This window comes from Panthera uncia, chromosome F1, assembly GCF_023721935.1.
Source record: "Panthera uncia isolate 11264 chromosome F1, Puncia_PCG_1.0, whole genome shotgun sequence".
Lineage (NCBI taxonomy): Eukaryota > Metazoa > Chordata > Mammalia > Carnivora > Felidae > Panthera > Panthera uncia.
The window spans coordinates 32,455,614-32,481,975 of record NC_064813.1 but is presented as its reverse complement, the minus strand read 5'-3'; the positions used below and the strand labels follow the sequence as shown (position 1 = coordinate 32,481,975).

Here is a 26,362-nt window from a genome sequence, read left to right as displayed (position 1 = left end):
GGGGTGGGGTCTGGACCCTAGCACTTTTGGTTCCCCAGATGCCATGATGACTCATTCACATGGTGTATCCCCAGAGTTTGCTTGCCCTGAGCTCTTTACTCTTGCAGCATCCAAGGAGCATAGACTTGTCTATCCGGTCCAGCTAGAGATGCAAACAGCATTTAATGAAGTGGGTTCTGACCCAGACGTGGGGGCTGCATCATCTCGTCAAGGGCAGGAGACAGACGCAACCAGGCTCTGTCATCAGTACTAGGATGCAGCCCTCAGTACCAGCTGTGCAAGAGGCACCGGGAAGAGGCAGCTGTGCCCTGTCCTTAAGAGAATCATCCCAAGTGAGGCGATTTGTGAGGAATCACAAAGCAACCAATCAGTAAACTGAGTAAATGAGGTCTTGAAACACTTTGTTTTCTCATGCGACACACCTGCTCAAGATTCCCAGTAGCTCCCCACTTCCTACCACAGCAAGCCTAGATTCCTGTGCCTTTTCAGGTTTTCCCCATTCTGGCCTGACCCTTTACCTCCAACTTTATTTCCCCCAATTCCCGACACACCTCCTCTGTTCCAAAGAGGCCTAAGAGTTGCATTTCTCTTCCTGCCCTCCCCTACCCCATATACCAAGCTCTTTCCAACCTACACCTGGGGTCATACTATTTTCACCACCTAGAATGTCCTGCCTCTTGCCTTGTATGTAGCATCCTTGAGGACCGGAGCAGTTTCTGCCCTTCCCTGATGCCCTGGCTCCTGCAGGCCAGGTACCCCTCCTCACTTCTCTTTATCAATCACACAGCTTACATGAATGACTCTAGTTCGTGGCATGGAACAAGGCTCCACGCCTACACTGGAAAGCCCCAGGGATCAGGGCGACATCTGTTGCTACTCTGTGTCCCTAGTACCTAGAAAGTACTGCACCCATGGCAAATGTCTAAGGAACACGCAGAGATGGATGATGAGGGCAAGGGCAGCCTGTATTGGGTGGCCTCCTTCAAGAAGGCTTCCAGGAGGAGATGGGTTCCAAGCAAAGCTTTGAGCTAACAGAGAGGGACAACCCAAGCACCCTCTGACACAGGGGCTGGTAAGCCTTGTTTGTGAAAAGCTGGAGAGTCAGTATCTTAGGCTTAGCCGGCCATATCGTCTATACGGCAACTACTCAGTCTGCCCTTATCACCTGGAAGTAGCCATAGCTCATACCTGAATGAATGGGCACGTCTGTGTCCTAGTGAGACCTATTTACAGAAATGGGCAATGGGTAGATTTGGCCCACGGGCCATAGTTTGCCGACCCTGCTGTAAAGCAAGATTTTGGTTTTGCCAAAGCATTGCCCCCCTAATGACCTGCCCAGGGGGACAGAGGAGCCTGGTTCCAGCCCATTCCTACGGTGGGTCACTCTTCTTCTGAGTTCACTCAACTTAACTAGGACCTGCATGCACAGCTCCCTGCCCAGCTCCTGGATGAGTCCCATAATCACCCACTAGCCAGGTGTCCCTTCTATATCTACAGGATCAATGGAAACACAGCCCTCCACCGGGACATCTACCCATCAGTCAGTCTCCAGATCCAGAAGAACTTTGCCAAGAGCAAGTGGAGGGTAGGTCGCCCTTCCTGGGGAGGTAGCAGGCTCTTCTGGGCCACTGGAGGCTGAGCTGGGGCAGGGCTGGTGGAGGGGCTGTCCTTGGGGCTTCCTAGCAGACTCTGGAGCTCCCTGGACCCTCTCTGAAATGAGAAGTGGGCAAGTTTCAAGAGGCCACAGGGCAAAGGGAAAGTTTGAGCCCTGCAGCCCTCTGGGAGTGGAGGTGGCCAGAGGCTGCTCTTGTGTCTCCTCAGCAAGCCTTCAATGCAGCAGCTGTGGTGCATCACATGAGGAAGCTGCACATGAACTTGCACAGCCCAGGCATCCACCCAGAGGTGGAGAACAGGCCTCCCGTCACTCAAGCCTCAGAAGCCTCCAGACCCAGCTCCTCTGAGCTCACCATCACCGAGGCACCTGCCCTGGACCAGAGTGGCGCACTTCCTGCCCTGCCCCGGCTGCCCTGCCAGCACGGCCCCCGGACCGCTGCGCCCGGTGGCAGGTCCCTCAACTGCCTGGTCAATGGCTCGCTCCGCATCAGCAGCAGCCTGGTGCCCATGCAGCAGGGGCCCCTGGCCGCTGGGCCCTGTGGCTGCTGTTCTAGTTGCCTGAGCATCGGGAGCAAAGAGAAGTCCTCCTACTGCTCCGAACCCACACTCCTCAAAAAAGCTAACAGAAAACAGTACGTATTTTCAGCCAAAGACAGAGGCCTAGCCCTGCTCAGGCAAAGGGACTGAAAGACACTGACCAGAGGGAGGAGGCTCTGCAGGGTGGGAAGAGCTCTGGATCAGGGGTCAAGGGAAGCGCCTCCAGTCCTGTCCCTCCCACTAGCTGTGTGGCTGCTGACAGATCAGGCAACGTGTCTGTTTCTGGTTTGCTCATCTGTAAAATCCTACCCACCTGCGCAGCCTGCCTCACAAAGGTACTTAAAAGTTTAGTGAAGCAACAGGAATTATAAATGCCTGCAGAAAACTGGGCACGTGTGAGTGATGCGCACTAGATTCCTTGACTTTCCAGAACCGCTGTGTTGGGGGAGGAGGGGAGCTTCGGTGTCATCTTGGTCTTTTCGGCAAGGGCTCGTACTTTCCAAACCTGATAAAGGGAGGGCTGAGTGGATGCCACGGTCACGGGGAACCACCCAGATCTTCTTGCTTCCACAAATACTTCACAGCCTGCCGCCTCGTTTGCTTTCCAGGAACTACAAATCAGAGGTCATGGTGCCGGTTAAAGCCAGCGGCAGTTCCCACTGCCGGACGGGGCAGACTGGAGTCTGTCTCATCATGTGATCCCCGGAGTCCACGCCTGTGTCAATTTTCAGGTGAGGCGACCAGAGGTGGGAGGGCCAGGGCGGGGGGCTCGGGGAGGGTTTCTGGCCCAGAAGGAGAGCCCCAGCACAGGGTCTGAATGAAGGGGTCTGAGGGGCACCGGAAGCGGCAGGCCCACCCCCACCCCGAACCCATTTCCTCTGCAGGAGAGTTGTCATCTCTTCTCTACCCTTCCAAACCTGGCATCCACCCTGCAGCGGGGAGGAAGGCGGAGCAAGCGGAGCAGGGCCTGGCAGGAGTGGTTTAGGGTCGGAAGCAGCACGCTGCCGCCCCGGGGCAGACCCGCACGGAAGGCCCAGCAGTGAGCCCCGAGGCGCGGAGGCCTCGTTGAAGCCGTGGGCAGGAGGGCGGCATCCACCCGTTTCCAGGTCTCCCTGACCTGCCTGCTCTGCGCCCCCACACCCTGCGTGCCGTGGCTCCGTGCAGTGTACTAGGTAGCTCTTGCCCGGGTCTGTGTTGTTTGTGATGAAAAGCTTAATGGGCTGGCCAGGCTGTGTCACCTTCTCCGAGCAAAGCCATATGGAGCATCGACCCAGACTCCGGCTCAGCACACACTCGCTCCTGCCTGCCAGGCCTTTGTCCTCACGGCCAGAATGGGCTCATTAATGTAGTCGCTTGCCCATCTGCATGAATGACAGTCAGCTCTGTGGGCCACCCGTGAGCTCTCAAGTTCCCATCCTTGGCTTTAGGATTAGCTCCAACCGGGCTGAGACGCGGCCAGCCTGCCCCCCGCTCACTTCTGAACCACCTCCCTCCCTGCCCCAGGCCCAAAGCAGCCCCACAGCCTCCAAGATGAAAAAGAAAGAAATCAATGATTAGGTACTGCGAGGAATCCTTATCCTGACCAAGACGCCCCACCCACACCCAATGAAGTACAAATTGGAAGTTGACGGTTTTCATTTCAGATGGTTAATTCTCATCCTGCTTCTGCTCTTCTTTCTCTCCCTGGAAATCGGGGACCTTATTCTTGTCCCTCCCTAGTTTTCTTGTACCCCGTCCCCTCCAGCTTCATGCTCGGTGTCGTGCTCAATAAAACGGACATATTTTTCTCTACGAGGCTTCATGTGGTTCTTCTCAAAGTCAGAATTGGCTCTGGGACTTCTGAGCCCGTGCCAGGTGGAGAGCCTGGGGTCTGGCAGGGTGGTGGCTGATGCAGACTGGGAGCATAAGGTATGCCAGGTACTTAACGACAGGAGTTTCGCGCAGACTCTGACTCCTCAGAACGACCCCCGGGGTAGGGTCTGTGCGAGCCCGAGCCGTCAGGCTCCAGCATCCATTCTCCTAATGACTGTGGTAGCCGATCATGAGTTTAAAGCCCAGCTCTGCCCTGCCCTCTGCCTCATCTGTGACCTTGGGGGTGGGGGTTACCCAGCCTGTGCCTTGGTTTCCTCACTTGTCAAATGGGAACAGCACCTACATCACGAGATAATGCACATGATGTCTCTCGCGCAGTGCTCAATAAGTAATTAACGTGATTGATAATAGTCAAAAAGTTAATGTAGGTAAAACGCCTAGCACATTGCACGGGCTGTGGTTAGCTCACTCACGTCACGCCTTTTCCATATGTGCCACACACACGCAGTTACCCGTCATCCATTTGCAACTTCTCTTTGAGATCCCAAGAGACACAGGTTCTGCCTCTGGAGCTGGGTGAATTTGGACACAATACTTCCCTTCTCTGGATTTCTATTTCCTCATCTGTAAATGAGAAACTGGATCGCTGCTCAAAGATGAAAATACTTGGTCTGGTCTCTCAAGGAAGGGATCCATTGGGTCCTGGGGCAAAGGGGTCCAGTCGCCCTAAGTTTGGGTGATGAGCAAGCTGTACTGAGCAAAGTGGGGCAGCCTATGCTTCCTACACCACCAGGCCTTGGGCTTGAGCAGGGGAGCACCCAGGACCTCCAAGTGCGGGACAGACACAAGTGACAAAGATTTACTTGATGGGGAGGCCATTTTCTGAAACTCTTTCAACCTCCAGACTTCTTTCCAAAGATTTTTATTGGGCTTTTAGTTTGTACATCACTGTTTGTTAAGATTTTGGGTTCGTCCAGGACTCAGCCTCAGTGGAGGATGAAGGGCATGCATGCTGCCCAGCCAAGCTCCCTGCACTTGAGAGCTCCCAGTCACAAAGGCACGGCCCGCCTCCACCCTCTCTGTCTCTCAAATGTAATTTCCCATCATCTCAGGCTCAGCTGCAGCCCAGAACAATCTTAACAGCTGCACACCAGGGGTGGACCACGCTGTGCTTTCGGCTGTATAAAAGTCTCCTGGAGCTGGAAAGCATTCCAACCCAGTCTGTCCTCCAAAAGTAAAGAGGGCAGACGGGCAGGGCCAGGGGCTGGAAGCCGGCACGTCACTTACAGGTGGCATAGTAGAGCACACGCCCATTGATGTGATCGCGAATCTGTTCCACGTGCTTCTCCAGCCCCGTCAGGTCTGCCGAGCGAAGCTCGATGGCCTGGCTCCCCCGAAGCAGCTCCAACTCCATGTCTGAGGCAGATGGAACAGCGAGGGGAGGAGGCGCTGGTGAGATACCCAAAGACTCCAAACCCTTCTCTTCCCACCCGCTTGGCAGCAGCCACAGGTGAAATCACCTGTGGGGGAGCCTGGTCACTAAGGCAAGTTCTCTCCAGCCTCATGGCTCTCCACCCATACCCCACTCTAGAGAAACCAGACCCAGAAATCTCCTAGTCTCCCCCTCTGCTCTAGGCAGAGCAGTCGTCCCAGACTCATGAGGGAGGCCACTGGCACCGAGATTACCAACCTACCACTATTGTACTCAGACACTGCCATCCCACTAATGGTCCTCAAGTGGGCACCATGGCAAAAGCGCTGGCTGGGGGACCAGAATTCCTCCGCGCTTTCCCTCCCCCAAATACCACCCCAGATAAATCTAGTCCTCCCCGCCAGGTCTGTTCCGCACGCCGCCACCAGATCCTGCGGAGGATGTGGAGGACAGCCTGTCCCTCCTGTCACTGTCACCCTAGGAAAGAGGCCCCTCTACCACACTCCTGAGAGCTGGCACCCAGCATCAGCCTGAACTTTTCCAGGAATAAGGAGGGGGTGCACTGCCTCACAGGGTTCCAACTTCAGGCAGCTCTAGCTGTTAAAAAAGGCTTCTCATGAAGCCAGGGTCTGACCACTTCTGGCCCCCGGCCGGTTGTCCCAGGTCTGTCTCCTAGGGGTGTGGGAATATATTTGCTCTGTCTCCCACATGGAAGTCGTTCAAATGTCTGAGGCCACGTCTTCTCAGATCAAATCTCCCTAGCTCCTTCACCCATTTTTCATCTGATACAATTATGGTCGCTTCTCTAAATCCCAGCCCTGCTCACCCTCCCTCTGATACGTGCAGGCTTTGTCAGCATCCTTTCTGAGGATATAGTAGCCACCACTGAACACTAGCTGCTGGGTGAGATCCCACCAGCAGAGTGTAACAGGGGCATTACTGGGATGCCAGTCGGTCAGTGGGCACCCATATGGACCTTTGGGTTGATCAAGTATTGAAATTTTAGCAGCTGCTATTATGTGCCCTGGTCCCCTCCCCCAGAAGGCCCCTATGCATGATCTTCCCCCAAATCCTGCAATTAAAAGTAAATTCCTGAGGTGCCCGGGTGGCTCAGTAGGTTAAGCATCCGACTTAGGCTCAGTTCATAATCTAAAGGTTTGTGGGTTGGAGCGCCTGGGTGGCTCAGTCTGTTGAGCGTCTGACCTCAGCTCAGGTCATGATCTCGCGGTCCGGTCCGTGAGTTCAAGCCCTGCATCGGGCTCTGTGCTGACCGCTCAGAACCTGGAGCCTGTTTCGGATTCTGTCTCCCTCTTTCTCTCTGACCCTCCCCCATTCATGCTCTGTCTCTCTCTGTCTCAAAAATAAATAAATGTTAAAAAACAAATTCAATAAATAAATAAATAAATAAATAAATAAATAAAGGTTTGTGGGTTTGAGCCCCGCGTCGGGCTCTGCGTGGACAGCTCGGAGCCGGAGCCTGTTTCGGATTCTGTGTCTCCCTCTCTCTCTGTCCTTCCCCCACTCATGCTCTGTCTCTCAAAAATGTATAAATGTTAAAAAAAATTAAAAAAAAAAAAAGCAAACTCCTACAGACAGGTAAATGCTTGTTCCATTGCTACCACCTGGCCTTTTCCGGTTGGTAGACGCATGACCCACATCTGGAGGGCAGGACAGGTCTTGTGAGCATCTCTGCATTCCCCGCAGCCCCATCACTGTGCCTCATATTCCTAGGTGCTCAGGACTCCCTTCTGGTCTCACTCCCTTAGCACTGCTCGCTCTGACAAGGGTGGGCCTCAGAGACCTGGGGTTGGGACCAGCCTCCTGGGATGCCCAGGAGTCCGAGCCCCGGGACGGAACCCTCACCTTTCATCCTGTCCATCATCTCCATGGTCTCCCCAAACAGCTCCTCTGCCTCTGTCTTGACGCTCAGGATCCGGCTTCCCTGCTCCCCCAGCATAGGGCTACGACCCAACTGGTCCTTCAATTCGGCATATTTTTGCTTTATTCTCTCAAATCCCTGAAAAACGTGGAACAATCTCAGTGTCACCATCACCGCCACCCAAAGTTCTAAAGACCTTTGGCTAAAGCACTCGATAACATCCAGATCAACACACGGGCACGAGGTGCCTCCTGATACTCCCCAGAGGGTTGCTTTTGCCCAGGAAAATCCCTAGGCCACAAACTATACCTTAAATTCCTTCTGTATTTCCCTCCCTCCACCTGAGCTCCTGTCATTTCCTGCCTAACTTCCCGCACGGTGCCAGGCACTTAGTTGTCCCGTAGCAGCATATTTGGCTGCCTGCCACTATACTGGGACCATGAGAGCCAAAGTTCCTGGTATGCTGGAGACCCAGACCAGAGGCTCTCTGATCACCTCTCTGACATAATTCCAACAATGGTGGGACCCAGGTTAGGCTAAGTCAAAACTGCCTCTCTGGGCTGGGTAGCCACAAAGGGGACAAGTTCTGGACTGGGTACCAACAGACCTGCTTTGTAGGTGAGCTTTGGGCCCGGACAAAGTTACCTGTCCATCTGTAAATGGGGAGGGACTGGGTAGATCATTCACAACACCCCTGACCAGCTCCCCAGAGGTGGCCCGAGGTAGAGTCCCGAAGCCCTTTCTGACGATTCTAGAATAACATGTTGGAATTGCTTTCGAGCCCAGGGTCTCACAAAGTGTACAGAGTCCTCTCCTGCTCAGGACCCTCACCCTGGCTGTGCTGCCTAGGATGAAGTCTGTCAGCTCGTACCTCCTGGGCGCTCAGCGCCTGCTGTTCAGCGCCTTCCGCGAGCTGCTGGGCCTGAGCTGCCTGTGCCCGCTGCTGCCTAGCCTTCAGGCGGAGCGCCTCCATCCGTGCTCGGAAGTCACCCAGCTGCTCCGTCATGCCGGCCACCAGTCTTTCCGCTGGCCCCAGCACCTGCTGAACCTTTGTGGGGAAAGGGGCACCTGGGTTGTGGTGGGTCTCACAAGCGGGGGCCTCGTCCTCCCCCTGCCCAACTCATCAGGCAGCGAAAACTCTCTCCAACCAGGATACCGCTGTTGTCCTCCCGCCGATCCTCTATTTGCCCCCTGACATCCAGGGCCCCTCCCTCTCCAGCTCAGCTGCCCCCCGCCCCCACTGCAGCCCAGAGCCCACCCCTGGCCATCTGCACCCAGCCACAGGACCAGAAAACCAAGGGCTCAAAGCTGGGCCCAGACGTCACCTCAGCAACCCTTTCCTGGATAAGCCGAAGGGAGCGGCTGGTGCCTTGCATGGTGTCCTGAGCCTCCTGCAGTGCCACTGTGCCCTGACGCAGGTTCCCCACCACATCCTCCACCTGGCCCTCCACCACGTGGGCTCGGCTCCTGGGGACCGAGGAACGGAGGAGAGCGGAGAGAGAAGGAGTGAGCAACAGTGAATGAATAGATGTGTGGCTCAACTCGTGCAGCAGTTCAAGAGAACATCCTTCCCAGCCCAGACTAATCGGGGAAGATTAATTCAGTAGCTTTTCCATCCCAAGGCCCCGCCAAGCAGACGTGGTATCAATGTGGGTGTTATGTCTGAGATACCCTTCGGGCACAGTTTCCAATGTGGAAGACAGGGTCACGCGAGTAAAGTTTCCCGTGGATGCTGTTTATCACCTCACCATCCCCCCCACCACGGCAAGCACCCCTCCTGTCCCCCAGCCCTCTGCACCCCTCTGACGTGTACAGATTCTCTTCCCTCTTCCCGCAACCAAAGGAGTTGGGGAGCAAAGCAGCAGGCCAACCCTGGGCAGGGAGAAGCTCGGGGCCCAGGGCCATACCTGGCCTGCTCAGCCTCAGCCTGGAGCCTGCGAGCCCGAGCAATGTCCTTCTTGGTCTGGGACAGCACCAGGTCCACATTGGGTAGCCTGGCTGCGATGGCCTGGATCTCATTCATCTTCCGCAGGACGGTGGCGGAGTCTGTGGGCAGCCACAGGGCCAGCACGGCCTCGCTGACCTCCTGGATGGTGGCTGCATCAGTGTCAGGGTCTGGAAGACAAGCCGTCCATCAGACCGGGGGAGTCTAGCCCCCCAAAATGAGAGGCTTCTCCAGGCCGAGCAGCGCCATGGGAAGTGCCACGGTGACATCTCGGCCCCGGCCGCCCGCGGAGCTGCTGCGCCCTCTCAGGAGCACTCAGGTGCCCATTCTCGGTTTCCGGGAACGCTGCAGGAGGATGATTGTGGACACAGCTGTGGCAACTCCGTGTCTGGTGCCACAGGAAGCTGCAGGCTGGAGAGAAGGAGGTGGTGCCAGCCAGCTGGTACTGCACAATGCCTGGAGCACAAACATAATCAGCCCTAGACTGGGGAGAGCGGCCAGCAACTGGAACTGACTGCTTCCTTGGCAGTGAGACCCCTTCCACGTGCCCCTCCTCAGGCCAGAGTGCTCATTTTTGCAAAGGCAGAGAAAGATTGCCAGGTCTTTGCTCAAATGTCACCTTCCCGGGGAGGCCGCCCCTGGCCATCCGATCGAGAGTTGCAACCTTCACCTGTGCCAATGCCCCTTATCCTCCTTCTCTGCTTTATCTTTCTCCCTAGCATCTATTGCCTCCCACATGCCGAACCCTTAACTCATGTCTCTGGTTTTCTGTCTGTTACCCCACTAGAAGCTCCACGATGGCGGTGCCTGGGCATCATCTGTATCCCTGGCCCCTGCCGTGGTGCCTGGCCGCTGGAGGCACTTGGTGTTTGCAGAGTGAATGAATGACTAAAGGCCCTCCAGACCCAGTCCTCTCCTTTACTATTCAAGCAAACTGGGACAAGTCACATGGCTTCTCTAAGCTCAGTTTCCAGATCTGTGAAATGGAAATAAGGATCCTCAACCCGAAGGGACGAAATGAAACACTCAATCAGCAAGGGTCTTACAACCAACTCTGAGTCAGAGAATAAGGTCAGAAGTAGAAGTACTATCTCCTCCCTATGTCTCCCTTTCACTTTTACACATTCCAGGTACAGACGTGGTAGGAGAGGGGGCACCTGCCCACCCAGATGCTTTGTCCTGGGGCTTGGGGCCAGAATGTGGGCGACTGAGACTGCAAATCAAATCAGACTCAGTCCCTATCCTTACAGAGCTCAAAGCCTAGTGGGACAGACAAACACAGAACAAGGAAGGCCAGCCTGAGTGATGAGGTTGAGCACAGGGAGCTCAGACAGCCACTGGAGGAGCGCCTAACCCCATCTGATGGGTCCGGTGAGGGGGTGGTCAGGGGGGCTCCTGGAGAATGGGCCATCTAACGGATTCTTATAGGGGGAGTAGGAATGAGCCAGGTCAAGAGAGGTGGGACAGGGGAGCAATCCAGGAAGAAAAACATTAACAAAACTCTGTGTGTATGTGTGTGTGTGTGTGTGTGTGTGTGTGTGTGTGTGTTTAACAGTACAGCAAGCAACCTACAGTGTGGACAACAGAATGAGAAGAATCCCACCCACATTCCCTCCAAGCTGGATGCTCTTAGGCAGGTTACTTAACCTCCCTGTGCCTGGAGTCCCCTGCTACAAAGTGGTAGGCAGTCACAATTAAATAACGTAATACCTATGAGGCACTTAGACCAGTACCAGGCACTTAGTAAGAACTCAGTAAGCTGGAGCTATTTTTGTTAATTCCATTTGAAAACCTGGGAAAGACCACGGGTCCTCCTTCCTCCAGGGGCCTTCCACACACCCCACGCACCGACCCTATGCACAACAGCCACTGGTACCTGCACCTCCTACACAGTGCTCTAGAGGCCAAAACCCATTCCCATGGGCACTATGAGAACTGTCCTGGGCCCTTCACAGGTGCAGGCTTTCCCACACCCTGTGCCTTCTCCTTGCCCCTGATCCTGTCAAAGGACTTGACCTGAGGCACACGTATAACATAGAAAACAAAAGGGTCCCCTCAGCCCAGTGACTCCCTGCTTGTTCATGTGAGCCCAGGCTGCACCCCAAAGAGAGACTTCCTACTCACCTCCTACCCCCTAGCCAGGGCTGACACAATTCAGCCTTCACTGGGCTTGGCTTGGGGGAAGATCTTATCTATGAGTCTGAACTCCAAATTTTGGCCTGCTCCTTTGTCCAGGTTTCTTTTTTTTTTTTAATGTTTATTTATTTTTGAGAGAGAGAAAGAGAGTGTGAGCAGGGGAGGGGCAGAAAGAGAGGGAGACAGAGGATCTGAAGCACGTTCTGTGCTGAGAGCAGAGAGCCAGGGGCTCAAACTCATGAACTATGAGATCACGACCTGAGCTAAAGTCGGAGGCTAGTTATTCACTGAGCCACCAAGGCACCCCTGTCCATGTTTCTTGAGCACCATTTCCCTACAACCACTCTCTCCCATTCTGGGGTTCCCTGGGAGTCTGACTCTAGCCTGGCCTCAGGCAAGCCATGGCTCCCAACAGATCCTCCCTGCTTCTCTCCAACCTGCCTGTTTGGAGCAAAGGCATTGCAAGAGTAGCACGAAGAGGCCTGTTGTAACACCAAGCCCTCAGCTCATATTAACTGGGCTCCCAGCCAAGCAAATTCCCTGGCAGGGAACAGAAATCTAATAATATCAACTCATATTCCTGAGGCAACTTTAATTTTTCAAAGCACACTTTACATCAGTTACTAGATCCCCAGAATCAACGTGAAATACCACCATCCCAGCTCGCAGAAGTGAAAGGTGAGGCAAAGAGAAAAGCAACCTGCTCAAAGTCACAGTGCTATCCAGGAATCTTTCCACTCCCGGGGCACCAACAGAGGGGATCTGGTTCATTTAGTCATTCAACCAACACCGGGTGCTTTTCTGTGTCTGGCCTCATGCGGGGCACCAGTGACACAGTGAATAAGACAGGCAGCCATCCCTGCCCTCCTGCAGTTTAGAGTCTAGTGGACAGACAGACAGTGCACCCCGAGACGAATGAATTCAACAACCACAGGCTCAGAGCAAAGCAATGAAGGTCAGACTCTGGGAGCGGTGGTGGGGGTTGGGGGGATTGGGAGTGGGTACCAGATGGGGTGGTCAGGAAAGCGCCTCTAGGGAGATGATATTTAAATTGAGACCATAAGGAATAGAATCAGCAGCCTTGGAAAGAGCATTCCAGGCAGAGAAAGAGCAAGTATAAGTCTCTGAGGTGGATAAGAGCCAGCCTGTTCAAGGATGGGCAGTGAGCAAAGCAGTGAAGACACGGCCACACCCGGGAGGTGAGCAGAGGCCACAGTAACTCCAAGAATGAGGGGAAGCCAGTGAGGGATTTGAAGCATTTTTTCAAAGATGTTTTAGGTTGTTCTGTTGAGAGTGAACTGTAAGGGAGCAGGGGTGGGGGAGGGAGAATAAGTGAAGGGCTGCGGCAGCCATCCAGGTGAGTGGTGGGCACCTGGCCCAGGTGGCCTGGAGGCCAGGGAAGGAGGCAGCCAGCTGCTGCGTCAGGGGCAGGGAATGGAGGGTCTAGGCCCCTCTCAGGCCGAAGGAGAGAAAGGGCCAGGCTCACCTGACAGGAAGTCTCGGACCTGCTGGATGAGGCGCCGTGTGCGTCTGACATCTTCCTCCATCTGGGAGCGGCTGGCGCTCACCTGGGTCTCCAGGCGCTGAGCGTCTGACTGCACCTTCGAGGCGGCCTCCTCTGCTGCCCTGATCTGCCAACACACGCCATGGGTCAGCAGCGATCAAGGCCCCAGGAGAGCCTCGAAGCAGCCCTCAGGGATTCTGTGGACACCCGCTACCCTAGATCTACCAGGGAAACATTTGTTGCTAACCTGGTTTGGCTCTGGAAAAAATGATGTAGGGTCAGGTAGAAAACACAACACAACAAAACAAAACCCTCAGAACATTGGCCCCAAACTCTACCTCTCTCTTGCTGTGGGGCCTCAGACAAGTCACCTAGCATCCCTGGGCTTTTGTCTCCTGGCTGTGAAATAAAAACTGACCTGCCCCAGGGATTCCATCCCCTTAGCCTTTCTCTACGTGTGCCCACCCCACCTTGGCTGCACCCACCATCTGCCTGGTCTGCTGGAGCTGGGTGTTGAAACCCTGCAGCTGCCTGGCCACCTGGCCCGCAGTCCGGAAGGCCCCACCCGCTTTGGGGAGGGCGCCTCTGCAGTGAGAGCCACATGCCGTGCCGTTGTCTCGGGGACACAGCTCTCCGGGGCACGCTCCTGGGGTACAGGCCGTCTGCCTGGAGCCCCCACAGAGCTGTGGAGAGAAGGAGACGTCAAAGAGGGTACCCAAGGCTCTTCAACAACCACTCCTGTCCCACACCCAAGAAACAAACCGCCAGACATCTCCATGGCAACCAGGCACCAGAAACTTGTTTCCTTGGCAACCACTGAGCACACCGTGAGGGGCCAAAGATTGGGATGGGCGGGGGAGTAGGGTAGGGTCACACTGCCCTCGTAGGAAAAGTATGGCAGCAGTTGGCGTGCGACAGGCTGGAGCAGGGAGATCCAAGAAGTGGGGCTCCATGCCATGAGTCACCTTGTTGATGGTGGGCATCAGATCAGGCAAGGAAGCCATCCCCAGGCTCAGGGCCGCGAGCTGGGGACCTCCGGCTCCCGTTCCTCCTCCCACCTGCCCCTCCAGCCTCTCTGCCTCTCTCCGGCTGTCCCTGAGCTGGAGGAGCAGGTGGGAGCCATCGGAGACCTGCTGAGCAGCCTGGGAGGACCGCTGGTAGGCTGCAGTCAGCACCCGGAAGGCCCCTGTGGGAAGACGAGGGGAGAACTGAGCCGCCGCTGGTCTTGGAGGCCCAGAGACGGAGGGCAAGCAAGAGCGGAGCCCAGGTGTGGTGTGGCGTGGCCGCGCATACCTAAAGGATCCGTACTGCTTATCCTTTCAAACTGTTCCTTCTTGCTCTGATATATAATGAGCAGGCGATTGAAGCTTCTGTCCAGATTCTCCAGGTCTCCTGGGAGGGACAAGGTCTCCTCCTCTAGGGCCAGATCGGGCTGCAGGCCCTGGAGAGTCCGCCTGAGATGGGAGAAGAGCTTCGGCTAAGATATGGGAAGGAGGCTGCCTCCCCAGAACCCGGCCAGCCCCTCGGAGAAACCTCTCTGAGTCAGGAAAAAGGCAACAGAATGCAGACCCCGCAGGCTGAGGAGAGCCAGCACAACCTGCCCCCCGCCCCCGTCCCTCGGCAGGCAGATCGCAGGAACCTCTCCTTCCCTGACCTGTGTGTCTCAACCTTCCTGAGCCTGCGCCACCTCCATAGCAGGCTTCCACGTGGAGCATCACCCTAACCCGTTTCTCCTCAGCTCGCTGTAGGCTGGCTTCAGCCACCGCCTGTACCACCTGTATTGCCTGCTTGCTGGGCTCCCAAGTCTCTTCTCTGCAGCCCATGCCTCCCATGAGCACCCATAGCCGCGACCCACTGGTCATCTCCACCCAAAGGGGGTCAGGATCCATCAGCCCTGGCGCACAACCATTGAGTTTTCAGAGATTCCTCTCTCCCCATCTCCTTGGCTGGTCTACCAACCACAAACTCCCCCCCCCCCCCCGCCCCGCCCCCACAAGCTTTGCATCCTTCACCTACGGGCTTTGCTCTGGCATAGAACATCTTTCCATGGGACACCCTTCCATGCCTGCATTTCCAGTCTACCAAATACCTATGGACTCACTACTGAATTTTGAGACTTAAGTCAATCACACACCTGGATGGCTCTGGGCACCGAGAAAGTCAACTAGTGCTTGGGGAATGCAAACTAATTATAGAAACTTCCAGAACCGAACCTTACAAGAAGACACCCCTGCTGGTAGGAAGGAGGTGTGGGTGGGACCGCTCCCATTCCAAAGGCAAATACAAGTTATTTTTAGAGCCCCTGCTTCTCCAATGCCCTGCACCAGGGTGACTAATCCAGAGCTGACTCTCTCCCACAGGCAGCACCGGGCACTTGAAAGAGCCCTGGGGCTCTTGCCTGCACTCTGAGTCCCAGCTCTGCCCCTCAGTGGCCATGTGACTCTGTCACATCCCCTATCTGTGCCTGTTCCCCCATCTGCAAAATGCAAGTAATAACAACCACCACCCCAACCTCATAGGAGTGTTGCAATAGTTCAAAAAAAGAGCATATGTGAAAATGCTCTGTAAACTGTAAAGGGCTGTACCAGTGGAAAGAAGGACCAGTGTGTGCCACTTATGTGAACCCGTGTGATGTAATTCCTCCAAGTGTTCGGCAGGGAAAGGGAAATTACCTGATGGAGAAAATGGCATTGGCCACCTGGGACACCTCCTGCTCGGTGACCGAGGCACTGGCCAGAATTGCTTGGATCTGCTCCATCTTGCTCTTTGCACCCATGATCCGGGCAGTCAGGCCAGGATCCTCCAGACGCAGCCCTGGCCACAGGCTGGCAGTGGCATTGCGCAGGCCGCTGAGGCGCAAGGCCTGCCCCCGGAGGTCAGCATCGTAGCTCTGGAAGCAAGGGTGGCAGGCCACACACACTGGATAGCGGTCACAGTAACCTCGTTGGCATTGGTCACAGCGGGGTCCGGTCAAGCCGGGGCGGCAGAGGCAGCGGCCCGAGGCCTTGTCACAGCCTGGGCCCTCTGTTCCCCGGAAGTCACAGTCACAGGCTAAGGCGGGGAAAAAATGATGGTCAAGGTCGGGGGGTCAGGAAGATAAAGGCACCTTGTGGGGAGAGCCTGAAGCGGAGGCCTCTCTTCAGGGCCTGTCTACGTGGCTTAGAATAATAGACCGCCAAGGCCAGAACAAAATCAGGGCAATGCAAGCAACGAAAGCAAGCCCTTAATTTAGCACCTACTGTGCGCCAGGCACAGCTCTAAGTCAGACACTCACCCACTCACACATGAACTCGCTTCGCAGCCACTCTGTGATAGAGTTAACCTCCCTTATTTTCCCATTTGTAGAGATGAAGCAACAAGGCACAGAGCTGTTAAGTATAATGTGCCCTCAGGAAACCGAGGCCTTGCCGAAAACCACCCACACCAAGTCACTCGGCAGGGCAGAGGCCACGCTGAGACCAGAGTTGGGTCTGGGCGCTCCAAGTCGCATGCTCTTGTGGCTGCTTGTCAAACTGACTCTACGGAAATTTAGACCTTTCCCTCAAGACTCACTTTCTCCATCTAGGAGGGAACCCCTCCCCTTCCTGCCCCTGCCCCGGAGAGGGCTTCTGGGAAATGCTTTCTCTGGGAAGTGGGGGGCAAAGCAACCCTCCTGTCGTGGAGACAGGGGGGTGGCCTGACGTCAGCCGGCCCTGGGGTTGGGAGGCTAAGTGGGCTGGCTGGCTGGAGCAGTTGTGGGGAACCTGTGCTCTCACAGAGCTGCCAGGACCCACACCACCTGTCCAGTATGAGATGTCCTCCCCTACCACAGACCCACCCACCGGCCCTCCACCAGGAGCCCGCCCAAGCGCCCCCCCCCCCCCCGTTGCCTCAGCATCGCCCCTCTCAGGAAGCACCCACCACGGCATCCTGTGCCTGTGTCTCCATAGGTCCGGTCAGGACACTGGCGGAGGGCTGCAGCGTCGCAGGTCAGGCCACCGAACCCTTCTCGACAGGGGCACTGCCCTGTGAACTGTGAGGGAGAGCATTGTGAGGGGACCTCCCTCGCAGGCCTGGCCTTGCCCTGGAATGGGGGGCCGTGTGCCAGATCCCTGGTCAGCACACAGAGCCCGGGACTGCCTACAGAGCGAGTGTGCCCCCCAAAACAATGGCTCCCATTCAAAGACAAGCTCTGAAGGCAAGGCCCCCGAACGGCCCTGCAGAAGGTGTGACGAATCTGGCATTGCAGAAGCCTCAGAGTCACAGAGGGAGAGAGGATGGGGACAGAACCAGACCAGTCTGACTTCGGAAAGACCAGAAGGGCAGCGCTGGGGGGAGACAGAGGCTGGTGGGCAAGACCCCTTTCCTCCTCGTACCTGGTTGCACTGGGGGCTGAGGGAGTTGTGAGGGTCACAGGCACACGGCTCACAGCCCCGACCGCTGGCCAGCTTCCAGTGGTAGGGAGCGCACTGGTCACATTTGGGGCCCACCACGTGGGGCAGACACAGGCAGTGCCCGCTCTCCTCATCACACGGCATGTCCCGGCGAGACCCCAGGATGTTGCAGTCACAGCCTGCAGGAGGGAGGGGAACTGAGCTCACAAGACAACCAAAATGCACCCCTAGGGGACACACATCAGGGAGAGAACCCAACCCGGGAAAAGAACCAGGCAGGGTCGTTCTTTCCAGAGAACCTGCCTGCCTGACTCACGAGGCCACTGCACTTTCCTCCCTGGCACCAGGCAGCTTGGCCACCCACCCTCCAACTCCCTCCGGGTGGCCTACTCTGTCCCACCTTCTAACCTGGGCCTGTGCTGCCACCTGCTGGAGGCCCATGGCACAGCATCCGGCACACACCACAGAGAGGCAAATCATGACTCTGGTGGCCGGTGCAATCTTCCCCGTGATATCCCAGACTGGGTCCCCCTACTCACGGTGGCAACCCTGTGGGTTAGCATAGGTGAGTCCTGTAAATCCCGGCTTGCACAGGTCACAGCGCTCCCCCTGCACATGCTCCTTGCACACGCACTGCCCAGTCACTGGGTCACAGGGAACGCCCGGCACTGCCCCATCGGGATCACACTCGCAGGCTGAGAGACAGAAGCAGCCACCACAGCAAGAAGAAAGAAGAAAAGCAGAAAGTTCAGAGCAGACTGTAGAAGCCACACTGCCTGGTTCAAACCTTTATTCCAGCACGTACTGGCTTACAACCTTACAACCTTAGTCAAGTTACTTGAGCCCCCTGTGCCTCAGTTTCCTCATCTGTAAAATGGGGATAATTATACAAGGCTCATGGGTTTCCTGTGAGAAACAACTGAGTAAATGAAAAGCGGGTAGACAGCGCTTGGCGCACGTTAAGTACTATAGAAGTTTTTGTTGTCGTTGTTTGCCGAACGACTACTATATGCCAAGCGCTGAGCTGTGCACGCATGCATGTTGCCTTATGAAATCCTCAGGATAACCCTGAGGTTACTCAAGGCCACACAGCAAGCAACTGCAGGAAACAGAAGTCAACTCTTTCCATAAATAATATCAACAGGAAGTGAACTAGCTTTCTTCAACTCCCACACCTAGACCTCTCGGCAAGCCTTTCAGCATGCAGATTCTTCCTTCGTCTAAAAAGTCTGGTGATTAACCCCGCCTGATTCAGATTGCTTCAGTCCATTTTGCTCTCTCTCGTGTACAAACTCACTGGCCCCTGTGAACGTGCTAAGTCACTCCTGGGAGTTTGGTGCATACGTTCATTCACCAAACATTTGCTCAGCACCAGCCATGTGCCTGTCATTGCACGAGGGCCCAAGGATATGAGACACAACCTTTGCCACGGAGGAGTTCTCGATATTGGGGGACATGGAAAAATACGGAGCAAACCGCGATACAACATGGTAAAGGCAATAGCATGTATACGGACGAAGTACTTATTCTGCCTTTTCCAGCTATGATTCACATTGCCAAACAGTGTGTGTGTTTCTCGACAGCAGGAACTATATCTTATATTTACTTTTGTCCCTCCTGTGTCCAAAATAAGGGCTACATAGGGGCGCCTGGGTGGCTCAGTTGGTTAAGCATCTGATTTCCACTCAGGTCATGATCTCGCCGTTTGTGAGTTCGAGCCCTGCATCGAGCCGTGTACTGACAGCTCGGAGCCTAGAGCTGCTTCACATTCTGTGTCTCCCTCTCTCTGCCCCTCCCCTGTTCACGCTCTGTCCCTCTCTCTCAAAAATAAATGAACATTAAACAATTTTTTTAATTAAAAAAAATCAGGGCTACATAACGATTGATTGACCGATGGATTGATGGTCCAGAGAGGCAAACTGACTTGCTTAGACGTGCCCAGCTAAGTTAAAACAACTCCCCACGAGTTCTGGCAAACAATGAAGTCTTCACGCTTCCTGAGGGCTTGTGTGTCCCCAGGGACACGTGCTCCGTCGTACCCAGAGAGGATGGGGAGTAACAGGCAGATGATACGCTAGGTCCTCAGAGCCCCTACTCACGGATACAGGTCTCTTGAATGGGAGCTCCAGGACGCCGGTTGCGGAAATAGTGCAGCTGACACCGCTCACAGTTCTTGCCCTCGGTGTGGTCCCGGCAGTCGTCACACACACCTCCGTGCGCCCCCTGGCTAGCGGCGAACACAGCTGGGTCGAAGTGACAGGTCTCAGAGTGCCCGTTGCAGTCGCACGCTGCAAAAGGACATTCCCAGGGCTGACCGTAGGCCAGCACCACCACCATCCACAAAGCATATGCCACGCTAATGCACTAGCGTCTCTTGCAACTCTGCAAGATGTTCAGGTTCAGAAAATGGGGAAACTGAGGCCCGAGGAGCCTTGTGTGACTTATTTAAGGTTATATGGCCAGTAAGAAAGCAGAGCAGGGTAAGAATTCAGGCCTCTTAACTCCCAATGTGGAGACTCACCTGAGAATAATGTCTGCGTTGGGCCAGAGAGAGAGACCTTTGAATGGTCCACCCCAACCCCACCTCCCCACCCCGACTGCCACCGCGGATCTCCTCCTGGGCCACTGCCTCTCTCTGGGCTGGGGATCCTTCTTTCCCTCCCTTGTGCAGAGAAAGGCCCTGACTGCAGGGGCTCCTGTGAAGCAGGGAACCAGATAAGTCCTACACAGGACAACACCAGTGGAGGACACAGAAGATAGAGGATCTGAGGTTACCATGAAGCCATGTGGCATGAGAAGCAAGGACCAGCCTTGGTCCCTTCAGGCCTGGCTGAGGAAAAAAGTCTGGGGAGGCAGAGGGCAGGTGCAACCTAAACTCTCTCCATCCGCACAGAGCAAGGAGAGCTTACGTTGCAGGGGTGCGATTAAGGTTAAACTTAATAATAATAAAGTAATAAAGTAAATAATAAAGTAAAAAAATAAAATAATAAAATAATAAAGAATAGATTCTCCCTGTGTCCCAGGTGAGATCACTGAGGCCCAGAGGGGCCAGCACCCCAGCCAGTCACTACAGGGGAGGAGGTGAGTTCTGGACCATACGTTGGCATTCATGGGGGTCCTGGTCATCTGCAGGTCTCCAGGGCTGATTGTTGTAGAAGGGCGCACAGCGTTCACAATTGGGGCCGGCGGTGTTGTGTTGACAGAGACAGATATCGTGGACCTGGAAAGGGGGCCACCAGCCATCAGGAATAATCATCAGAGGGATGTCCCAGAAATGGACCTGCCCTCTACCCACCCCACCCCCACCACCACTCAGGGTCCAGCTCAGACCCCACCTCCTCCAGACTTCACTCGGCTCCAGTGACACTCTCAGCCGCCTGCTTGTGTGCTGGTGTGTGTGTGTGTGTGTGTGTGTGTGTGTGTGTGTGCGCGCGCGCACATGCTCAGATGCATGTACCTGCCCTCCTATTCTAACTAGGTATTTAAAAAGCTCATTCTTTGCCCTTGAACATCCCCGTGATGCCCAGTCCAAAGCAGCACTGGAAGGTGCCCAGACACCCTTACTGGTAAACTATGGTTCTGGAAGCTTGTGGGCCCTCTGCAGACTTATATTCCAGCAATCTTTGCCTGTGGCTGATTGTCTAATGGGACTGCTATGATGAATTGTTACCAGACTTATTAAGATATAAAAATAGAATAGCTATTGTGTGCTCATTGTCTTCCAAATTAAGCCCCACACCCTCAGCCTGGCATTAAAGACTCCTACCATGTCTGCTTCATCTTTATTTCCCACTTGGAACAGCACAGCCAAGCTGAACCGCCAGCCGCGTCCTGTCCAAGCCCTGCTTTCCCCCACCTCTTAGCCTTTACTGATGTTTTTCTTCCTGCTTGGAATTCTCTTCCTTCTCTGGTCACCAGTAAGATCCTGCCAGCTAGAATGGCACCTTCTTCACCAGGCCTCCCTGGTTCCCCTAATTCCGTGGATCTCAACCCTGGGTGCAACTCCAGAATCACGTGGGAAGCTTTTTTAGAACTCCCATTGCCAGGCCCAACTCGATCCAGATCTCAAGGACAAGGCCCAGGCATTGGTACTTTTTAAAGTGGTGATTCCACTGTGCAGCCAGAGTTGAGAGCCCCTGGGGCTGGTGTGCCCTATCCCGCCCCTACCTCCCACAGCATATCGTATTCCTCATCTATCAGCAATCCTGTTCTGCCTGGGTTCTGCTCATTTGTCTCCAGGCCCTAATAGATGACACATTCCTGGAGCTGGTGTCCCTCTGGCCAACTCTGCAGCCCTGGGTAGAGGCTGGCCCAGAAGTGGGAAGGATGCAGCTGGCCAGAGCTCTTTTCACCTGTATTTCCCTCTAGGCCCTTCTACATGATTTCCTAGTGCCCATCCATCACTAGGGTAAATGAGCTCCCGTACGTTAATAGAAGAGCTGAAGCTCCAAAGAATAGAAATGACAGCTTCTTCTGCTTCTGAGCGCAAAGTTGTCACTCTACGGATGCTTCCCGTGTGTGGTTTCACAGCAAACCCCCCAGGGTTGCTGGTGAAGTTGGAGCTTCCCTCTCCCATCCCTGATGCATCCATCTGACTCATTAGTCAGATGGTCTGGGGTACGCTTAGCATCCACGTTAGACTCTGTTCTCTCTCACCTTCCCTATATCTCGCCACTAGATGGGACTCTAGAGTCCCCAAACCAGTGGCTCTCCACCCTGGCAGTGCTGAGAATCACCTGGGAGCTTTAAAAACCGATAATAAACTTGGAGTATCTGAGGATGGAGGTCTGGGCACTTTCTTTTTTTTTTTTTTTTCAGCTCCCCAGGAAGTTAAAACGTGTAGCCAGGATTAAGCAGCATCACCTTAAGCGCCAGGCAAGACCCACAGATTTGCTTATGTGTAACTGAAAAACAAACCATTACAAACCATAAGGCTGGCTTAAAGAAGTGCTACAAAATTCTGATCTTTGAAATAATAATTAGACTCTTTTTCAGTGTTGCTAAAAGGTTAAATACCCAAGTTTTAAATTCAGTGCCCTCCTTGTTTTATAGGTGCCCCAAGAATGTCCTCAGTCTCCTTTGGTCTTGCTCTCTCCCCTCAGCCCTTCCCACCCAGGGCTGTCACCTGCACAGCGGTAGAGGGGCTGGAAGAGGCTCCAGGCTTAGGGGCACAGCGGTCAGCGTGGCCATGACAGAAGCAGCTCCCCTGTAGACGCAACTGGGACACTGCATAGTAGGCGCTGGGGGCGTGGTAGCCTCTCTGGGGCACAGGGGCCAGCCTGGTGAAGTTGATTCTCAAGTTTGTGATTTCCCCCAGCTCTGAGAGGGGGAAAACAACACAGAGGGAGGGGATTGGGGAAGGGAAAATGAAGAAAGGAAGTTAGAGGCAAATAGTCTCCTAGGGCAGGACAGATAAGGAAAGAAATTCTGATCTCACCATCTGGTCTTCCCTGCCTCCATTAGGTTGGTTATATGAGGGGCCATCCTCCTCAGCCCTCAACCCTCCCAAGCAGGAAAGACCCCTGCACTCCAACCCAGGCCTCCTGAGTCTACCACAGAGCCTGATGGAATAAGCAGGGTGAGTATTAAATCCAACCATATTGACAGAAATAGGAAAGACCAGGCAATTTCTATGTCCCAAGTTCCAACCAACCAACCATGGCAAGTCCCAAGTTCCAAGTTTTGTTCCCCACCCGCAGTGGGGAGAAGTTACCACACTGACCTTGAATTTTTTGACTTTGAGTTGCTGGAATCCCAGATGCTAAATCCATGATGTTAAGTTGAACCTACAGAGAGACGGAAAGGGAAGGCCTGTGGAAGAGGTAAATGGGGTGCCCCCAACGCCCCTTTCCACCAATGTTGCACCCCCATCAGACTGCTCTGAGGCCCTTCTCACCTCGAACCTGAGTAGACCATGGATGTGAGGGCTGCCAGCTGCACTGAGGGAGCCAGATGGTCACTGGGCCCTAAATGTGTGTGTGTGTGTGTGTGTGTGTGTGTGTGTGTGTGTAGACAACCACACCTCTCCATTTAAAAATACAGATATCCCAAGAATTTCCTGATTTCCTTGGGTCAAAAATAATGGTGAGATATATAATGTGCACATGAGGGTTTAGGGAATATTAATTTTCCAAACACCTAGGATGAATGAGAAGGTCCAGGGCCCAAGGATTCATGGATGTGGTAACCACACTCTAGACAACCCCAATTTTAACTATGCTTTTCCTCTTTAATAAAAACCATTCAGGGTCACCTGGGTTGAGCGTCAGATTCGATTTCACCTCAGGTCATGATGTTGAGGTTTGTGAGATCAAGCCCTGCATCGGGCTCCACGTTGATCGTTGAGCCTTCTTAAGGTTCTCTCCCACCCTCTGCCCCTCCCCTGCTCGTCCACGTGTGTGTGTGTATGTGTGTGTGTGTCTAAAAAAACAAAACAAGACAAAACAAAAACAAAAAAACCAAAAAACCCTATTCATTGTATGGGAATTCATGTGTATATTCCAGAGTTTTCATATCAACCTTCCACGAATCAGGAAAAAGCCCTGTGTTCGGATCTGGAGTCTCCAGAGTGTGGTTAACAAGCAGATGGGGTCTGCTGTGACCCAGGAGGACTTGCTCCAGGGAAGGAACAAGGCACCGCCCACATGGAGGGCAGCACTCTGAGCACTGGGTGCCCAGGAGAACAGCTCTGAAGGCTGCTGGAGCCTGAACCAGAGAAGGAAGGACAGAGAACAGAGCAGCCCTCCAGTGGCAGCTGCTGGGTGGTGAGGGGAAAGGCAGTCACGAAAGAAATGCAAGAATCTGACCCCAGGTGAGAGGAGTCGAGTTGGGGAGAAAGTTCTGAGCCGTTTCTAGAAGCAGTTTCTCCGTTCCAGTTCATGGTTAAATTCTGGTGACACAGAGCCCCAGCTTCTACCTGAATTTCCCCAAGGGAGAGGCAGAGGGATTAAACTGAGAAAGCTCATTCTGGTGTTAAACTTTACCAAGGTGAAACCAGAGATCAAATTAAATGTGTGTACTTTGCTCACATGAATCTAACAACCATCTCAAAGTCCTTGCACTGAAGCAGAGTCAATTTTACCCTCTCCACCGTGGGGACTGTGCCAATGAGCTGGGAGCGGTGGCTATGGAAGAGGGGAAGAGGGCACGGTTGGATTATGCAGGGCCCTAGATGTGGTTTTAAAATATTCCTCCTGAGTAGCAAAGGGGACAAACAGCAAATATTCTGAAAGCGGCCAGAGAGGTCATTATTGGAGGGAGCAGGAAAAACAGCAAGGTGCACTGACGTCTTCTCCAGAGGCTGGGTGACCGTGTGAGCAAATGTGATGTCAGGGACCTCCCCTCCCCCACCAACCCGTGCCTATTTTTGCGAGTCCCCTCTACCTACCTTCCCCCCGTCCAGATGCCCGTTAGGCCTCTGGGGCAAGGACTGGCACCGAACATCCTGCCAGCTCTGAGGCTGGCCCTGATGGACCCGGGGGAAGACGGAGGCGCAGTCAGCAGCCAGGTACTGGTACACCTGCCAGGTGTTGCCGAAGTCTGCGGACCGCTCAATCAGCATCCCGGCGGGCAAGGGCCCCTGCAGAGGCACAGACAGGGTGGGGGCCTGAGTGAAGAGAAGGGGCCACTGGAGAGACATCATCACCAAAAAGCCTCCTAAAGATGCACTGGTGGTCCCTGAGAATCACAGTGAGGGAAGGAGAACGGGCGAGAGGGAGCGAGTGGGCTTCAGGGCATCCGGGTCCGACAGCAGACACCCTGGCCAACACTGGAAAGCCCCATCGGGTTTTCCCCAGGGGGACCGTGGAAAGCAGGAGAACGGTGATCTACATTCCAGAAGGCATGATTATGATCCTAGTTCAGCGCACCATGCAGGTGGCCAGGCCAGAACATTCTCCCATGGTACTTCCCACAGTCAGCTGTCTGGGCCCTCCAAACCTCTCTCCCCACGTCACTGGAGAGGTCTTTCTAGATGACTACTTGACCATGTCACTCCTGCTCCAGGCCCCTCAGTGGATGTGCATTAGCTAGAGATGAAATGCAAGCCTCTCAGCATGACACGTTGTGTCCTTCCACCCTCGGTGGTTTCACCCACTTCTCGTGGCTTTCAATGCGGTCTTCGTGCTGACGGCTCCCAGCTTGGACCGTTTCCTCCAAACAGACCCACATCAGGCCCTGTCTCCTGCGGCAGCGCACAGCCCCCTGATCTCCCAAGTAGGCGCCACCTGATTTCCTTGTTCACTCTCACCTCGGTTAGGCCCTCCACCTACAGACAGAATGTCCTTTTTAAAACATAAAATGGACTGTGTCACTCCTCTGCCGAAAACCCTAGAATAGCTTCCCACTATTTTTTTCCAGCTTATTGAGATCCTATTGACCTCTAATATATGTAAGTTTAAGGTGTCCAACATGATGATTTTTGACGCATGCACAAATTGCAAAATGATTACCGCAATAATTAACACATCCAGCCCCTCACATAATTACCATCTTGTGTGTGTGGTGATAAAAGTTAAGATTTATACTCTTAACCACTTTCAGGTATATAACAGTGTTGTTAAGTATAGTTACCAGGCTGTATATCAGATTTCCAGAACTTACTCATCTTGCAGCTGGAAGTTTGCATCCTTTGACCAATACCTCCCCATCTCCCCCACCCCCGAGCCCCTGGCAACCACCATTCTACTCTATTTGCTTGAATTCAGCTTTTTTGGATTCCACGTATCAGGGAGACCACATGGTGTTTGTCTTTCTTTGTCTGACTTATTTCACTTAGCAGAATGCCCTCAAAGCCCACCTATGTTGTCACAAAAGGCAAGATTTCCTTCTTTTTTATAGCTGAATATCCCATTGTGTATCCCATTTTATAGCTGAATATCCCATTGTGTATAGCTATAGATTACATTTTCTCTGTCCATTCGTCTACTGATGGACACTGGGCTTGTTTCCATGTCTCGCCTATTGAGAATAATACTGTGGTGAACATAAGGGTGCAGATATCTCCTCGGAAGGTTGATTTCATTTCCTTCCCATATAGACCCTGGTGGAATTGCTGGATCATATGGTAGTTCTATCTGTAGTTTTTGGAGGAACCTCCATATTATTTTCATTAGTGGCTGCACTAATTTAC

General features: G+C 54.1%; 2 protein-coding genes across 3 annotated transcripts in view; one reads left to right on the top strand and one right to left on the bottom strand.

Moving 5' to 3' along the window:
• CAMK1G (calcium/calmodulin dependent protein kinase IG) overlaps positions 1-3,923 on the top strand; it is a 29,315-nt gene extending 25,392 nt beyond the window's left edge. The window contains exons 10-13 of the mRNA XM_049634231.1: positions 1,498-1,585; positions 1,822-2,246; positions 2,760-2,882; positions 3,036-3,923. Of these exons, the coding sequence (XP_049490188.1) occupies positions 1,498-1,585; positions 1,822-2,246; positions 2,760-2,850 (604 nt within the window). The 3' untranslated portion in view covers positions 2,851-2,882; positions 3,036-3,923. The remainder of the gene's footprint in view (positions 1-1,497; positions 1,586-1,821; positions 2,247-2,759; positions 2,883-3,035) is intronic.
• Positions 3,924-4,783: 860 nt separating this feature from the next.
• The window catches only part of LAMB3 (laminin subunit beta 3), a 62,170-nt gene continuing 40,591 nt past the window's right edge, over positions 4,784-26,362 (bottom strand). For both annotated transcript variants that reach the window (XM_049634228.1, XM_049634229.1), the window contains 18 exons: positions 24,620-24,811; positions 22,955-23,018; positions 22,358-22,551; positions 20,332-20,452; positions 19,332-19,520; positions 17,772-17,927; positions 17,215-17,411; positions 16,760-16,871; positions 15,532-15,910; positions 14,153-14,313; positions 13,825-14,045; positions 13,345-13,542; positions 12,842-12,986; positions 9,182-9,389; positions 8,600-8,741; positions 8,146-8,322; positions 7,259-7,412; positions 4,784-5,379 (listed from right to left, as the gene is read on the bottom strand). In XM_049634228.1, coding sequence (XP_049490185.1) covers positions 5,243-5,379; positions 7,259-7,412; positions 8,146-8,322; positions 8,600-8,741; positions 9,182-9,389; positions 12,842-12,986; positions 13,345-13,542; positions 13,825-14,045; positions 14,153-14,313; positions 15,532-15,910; positions 16,760-16,871; positions 17,215-17,411; positions 17,772-17,927; positions 19,332-19,520; positions 20,332-20,452; positions 22,358-22,551; positions 22,955-23,018; positions 24,620-24,811 — 3,147 coding nt within the window. In that variant the 3' untranslated portion in view covers positions 4,784-5,242. The remainder of the gene's footprint in view (positions 5,380-7,258; positions 7,413-8,145; positions 8,323-8,599; positions 8,742-9,181; positions 9,390-12,841; positions 12,987-13,344; positions 13,543-13,824; positions 14,046-14,152; positions 14,314-15,531; positions 15,911-16,759; positions 16,872-17,214; positions 17,412-17,771; positions 17,928-19,331; positions 19,521-20,331; positions 20,453-22,357; positions 22,552-22,954; positions 23,019-24,619; positions 24,812-26,362) is intronic.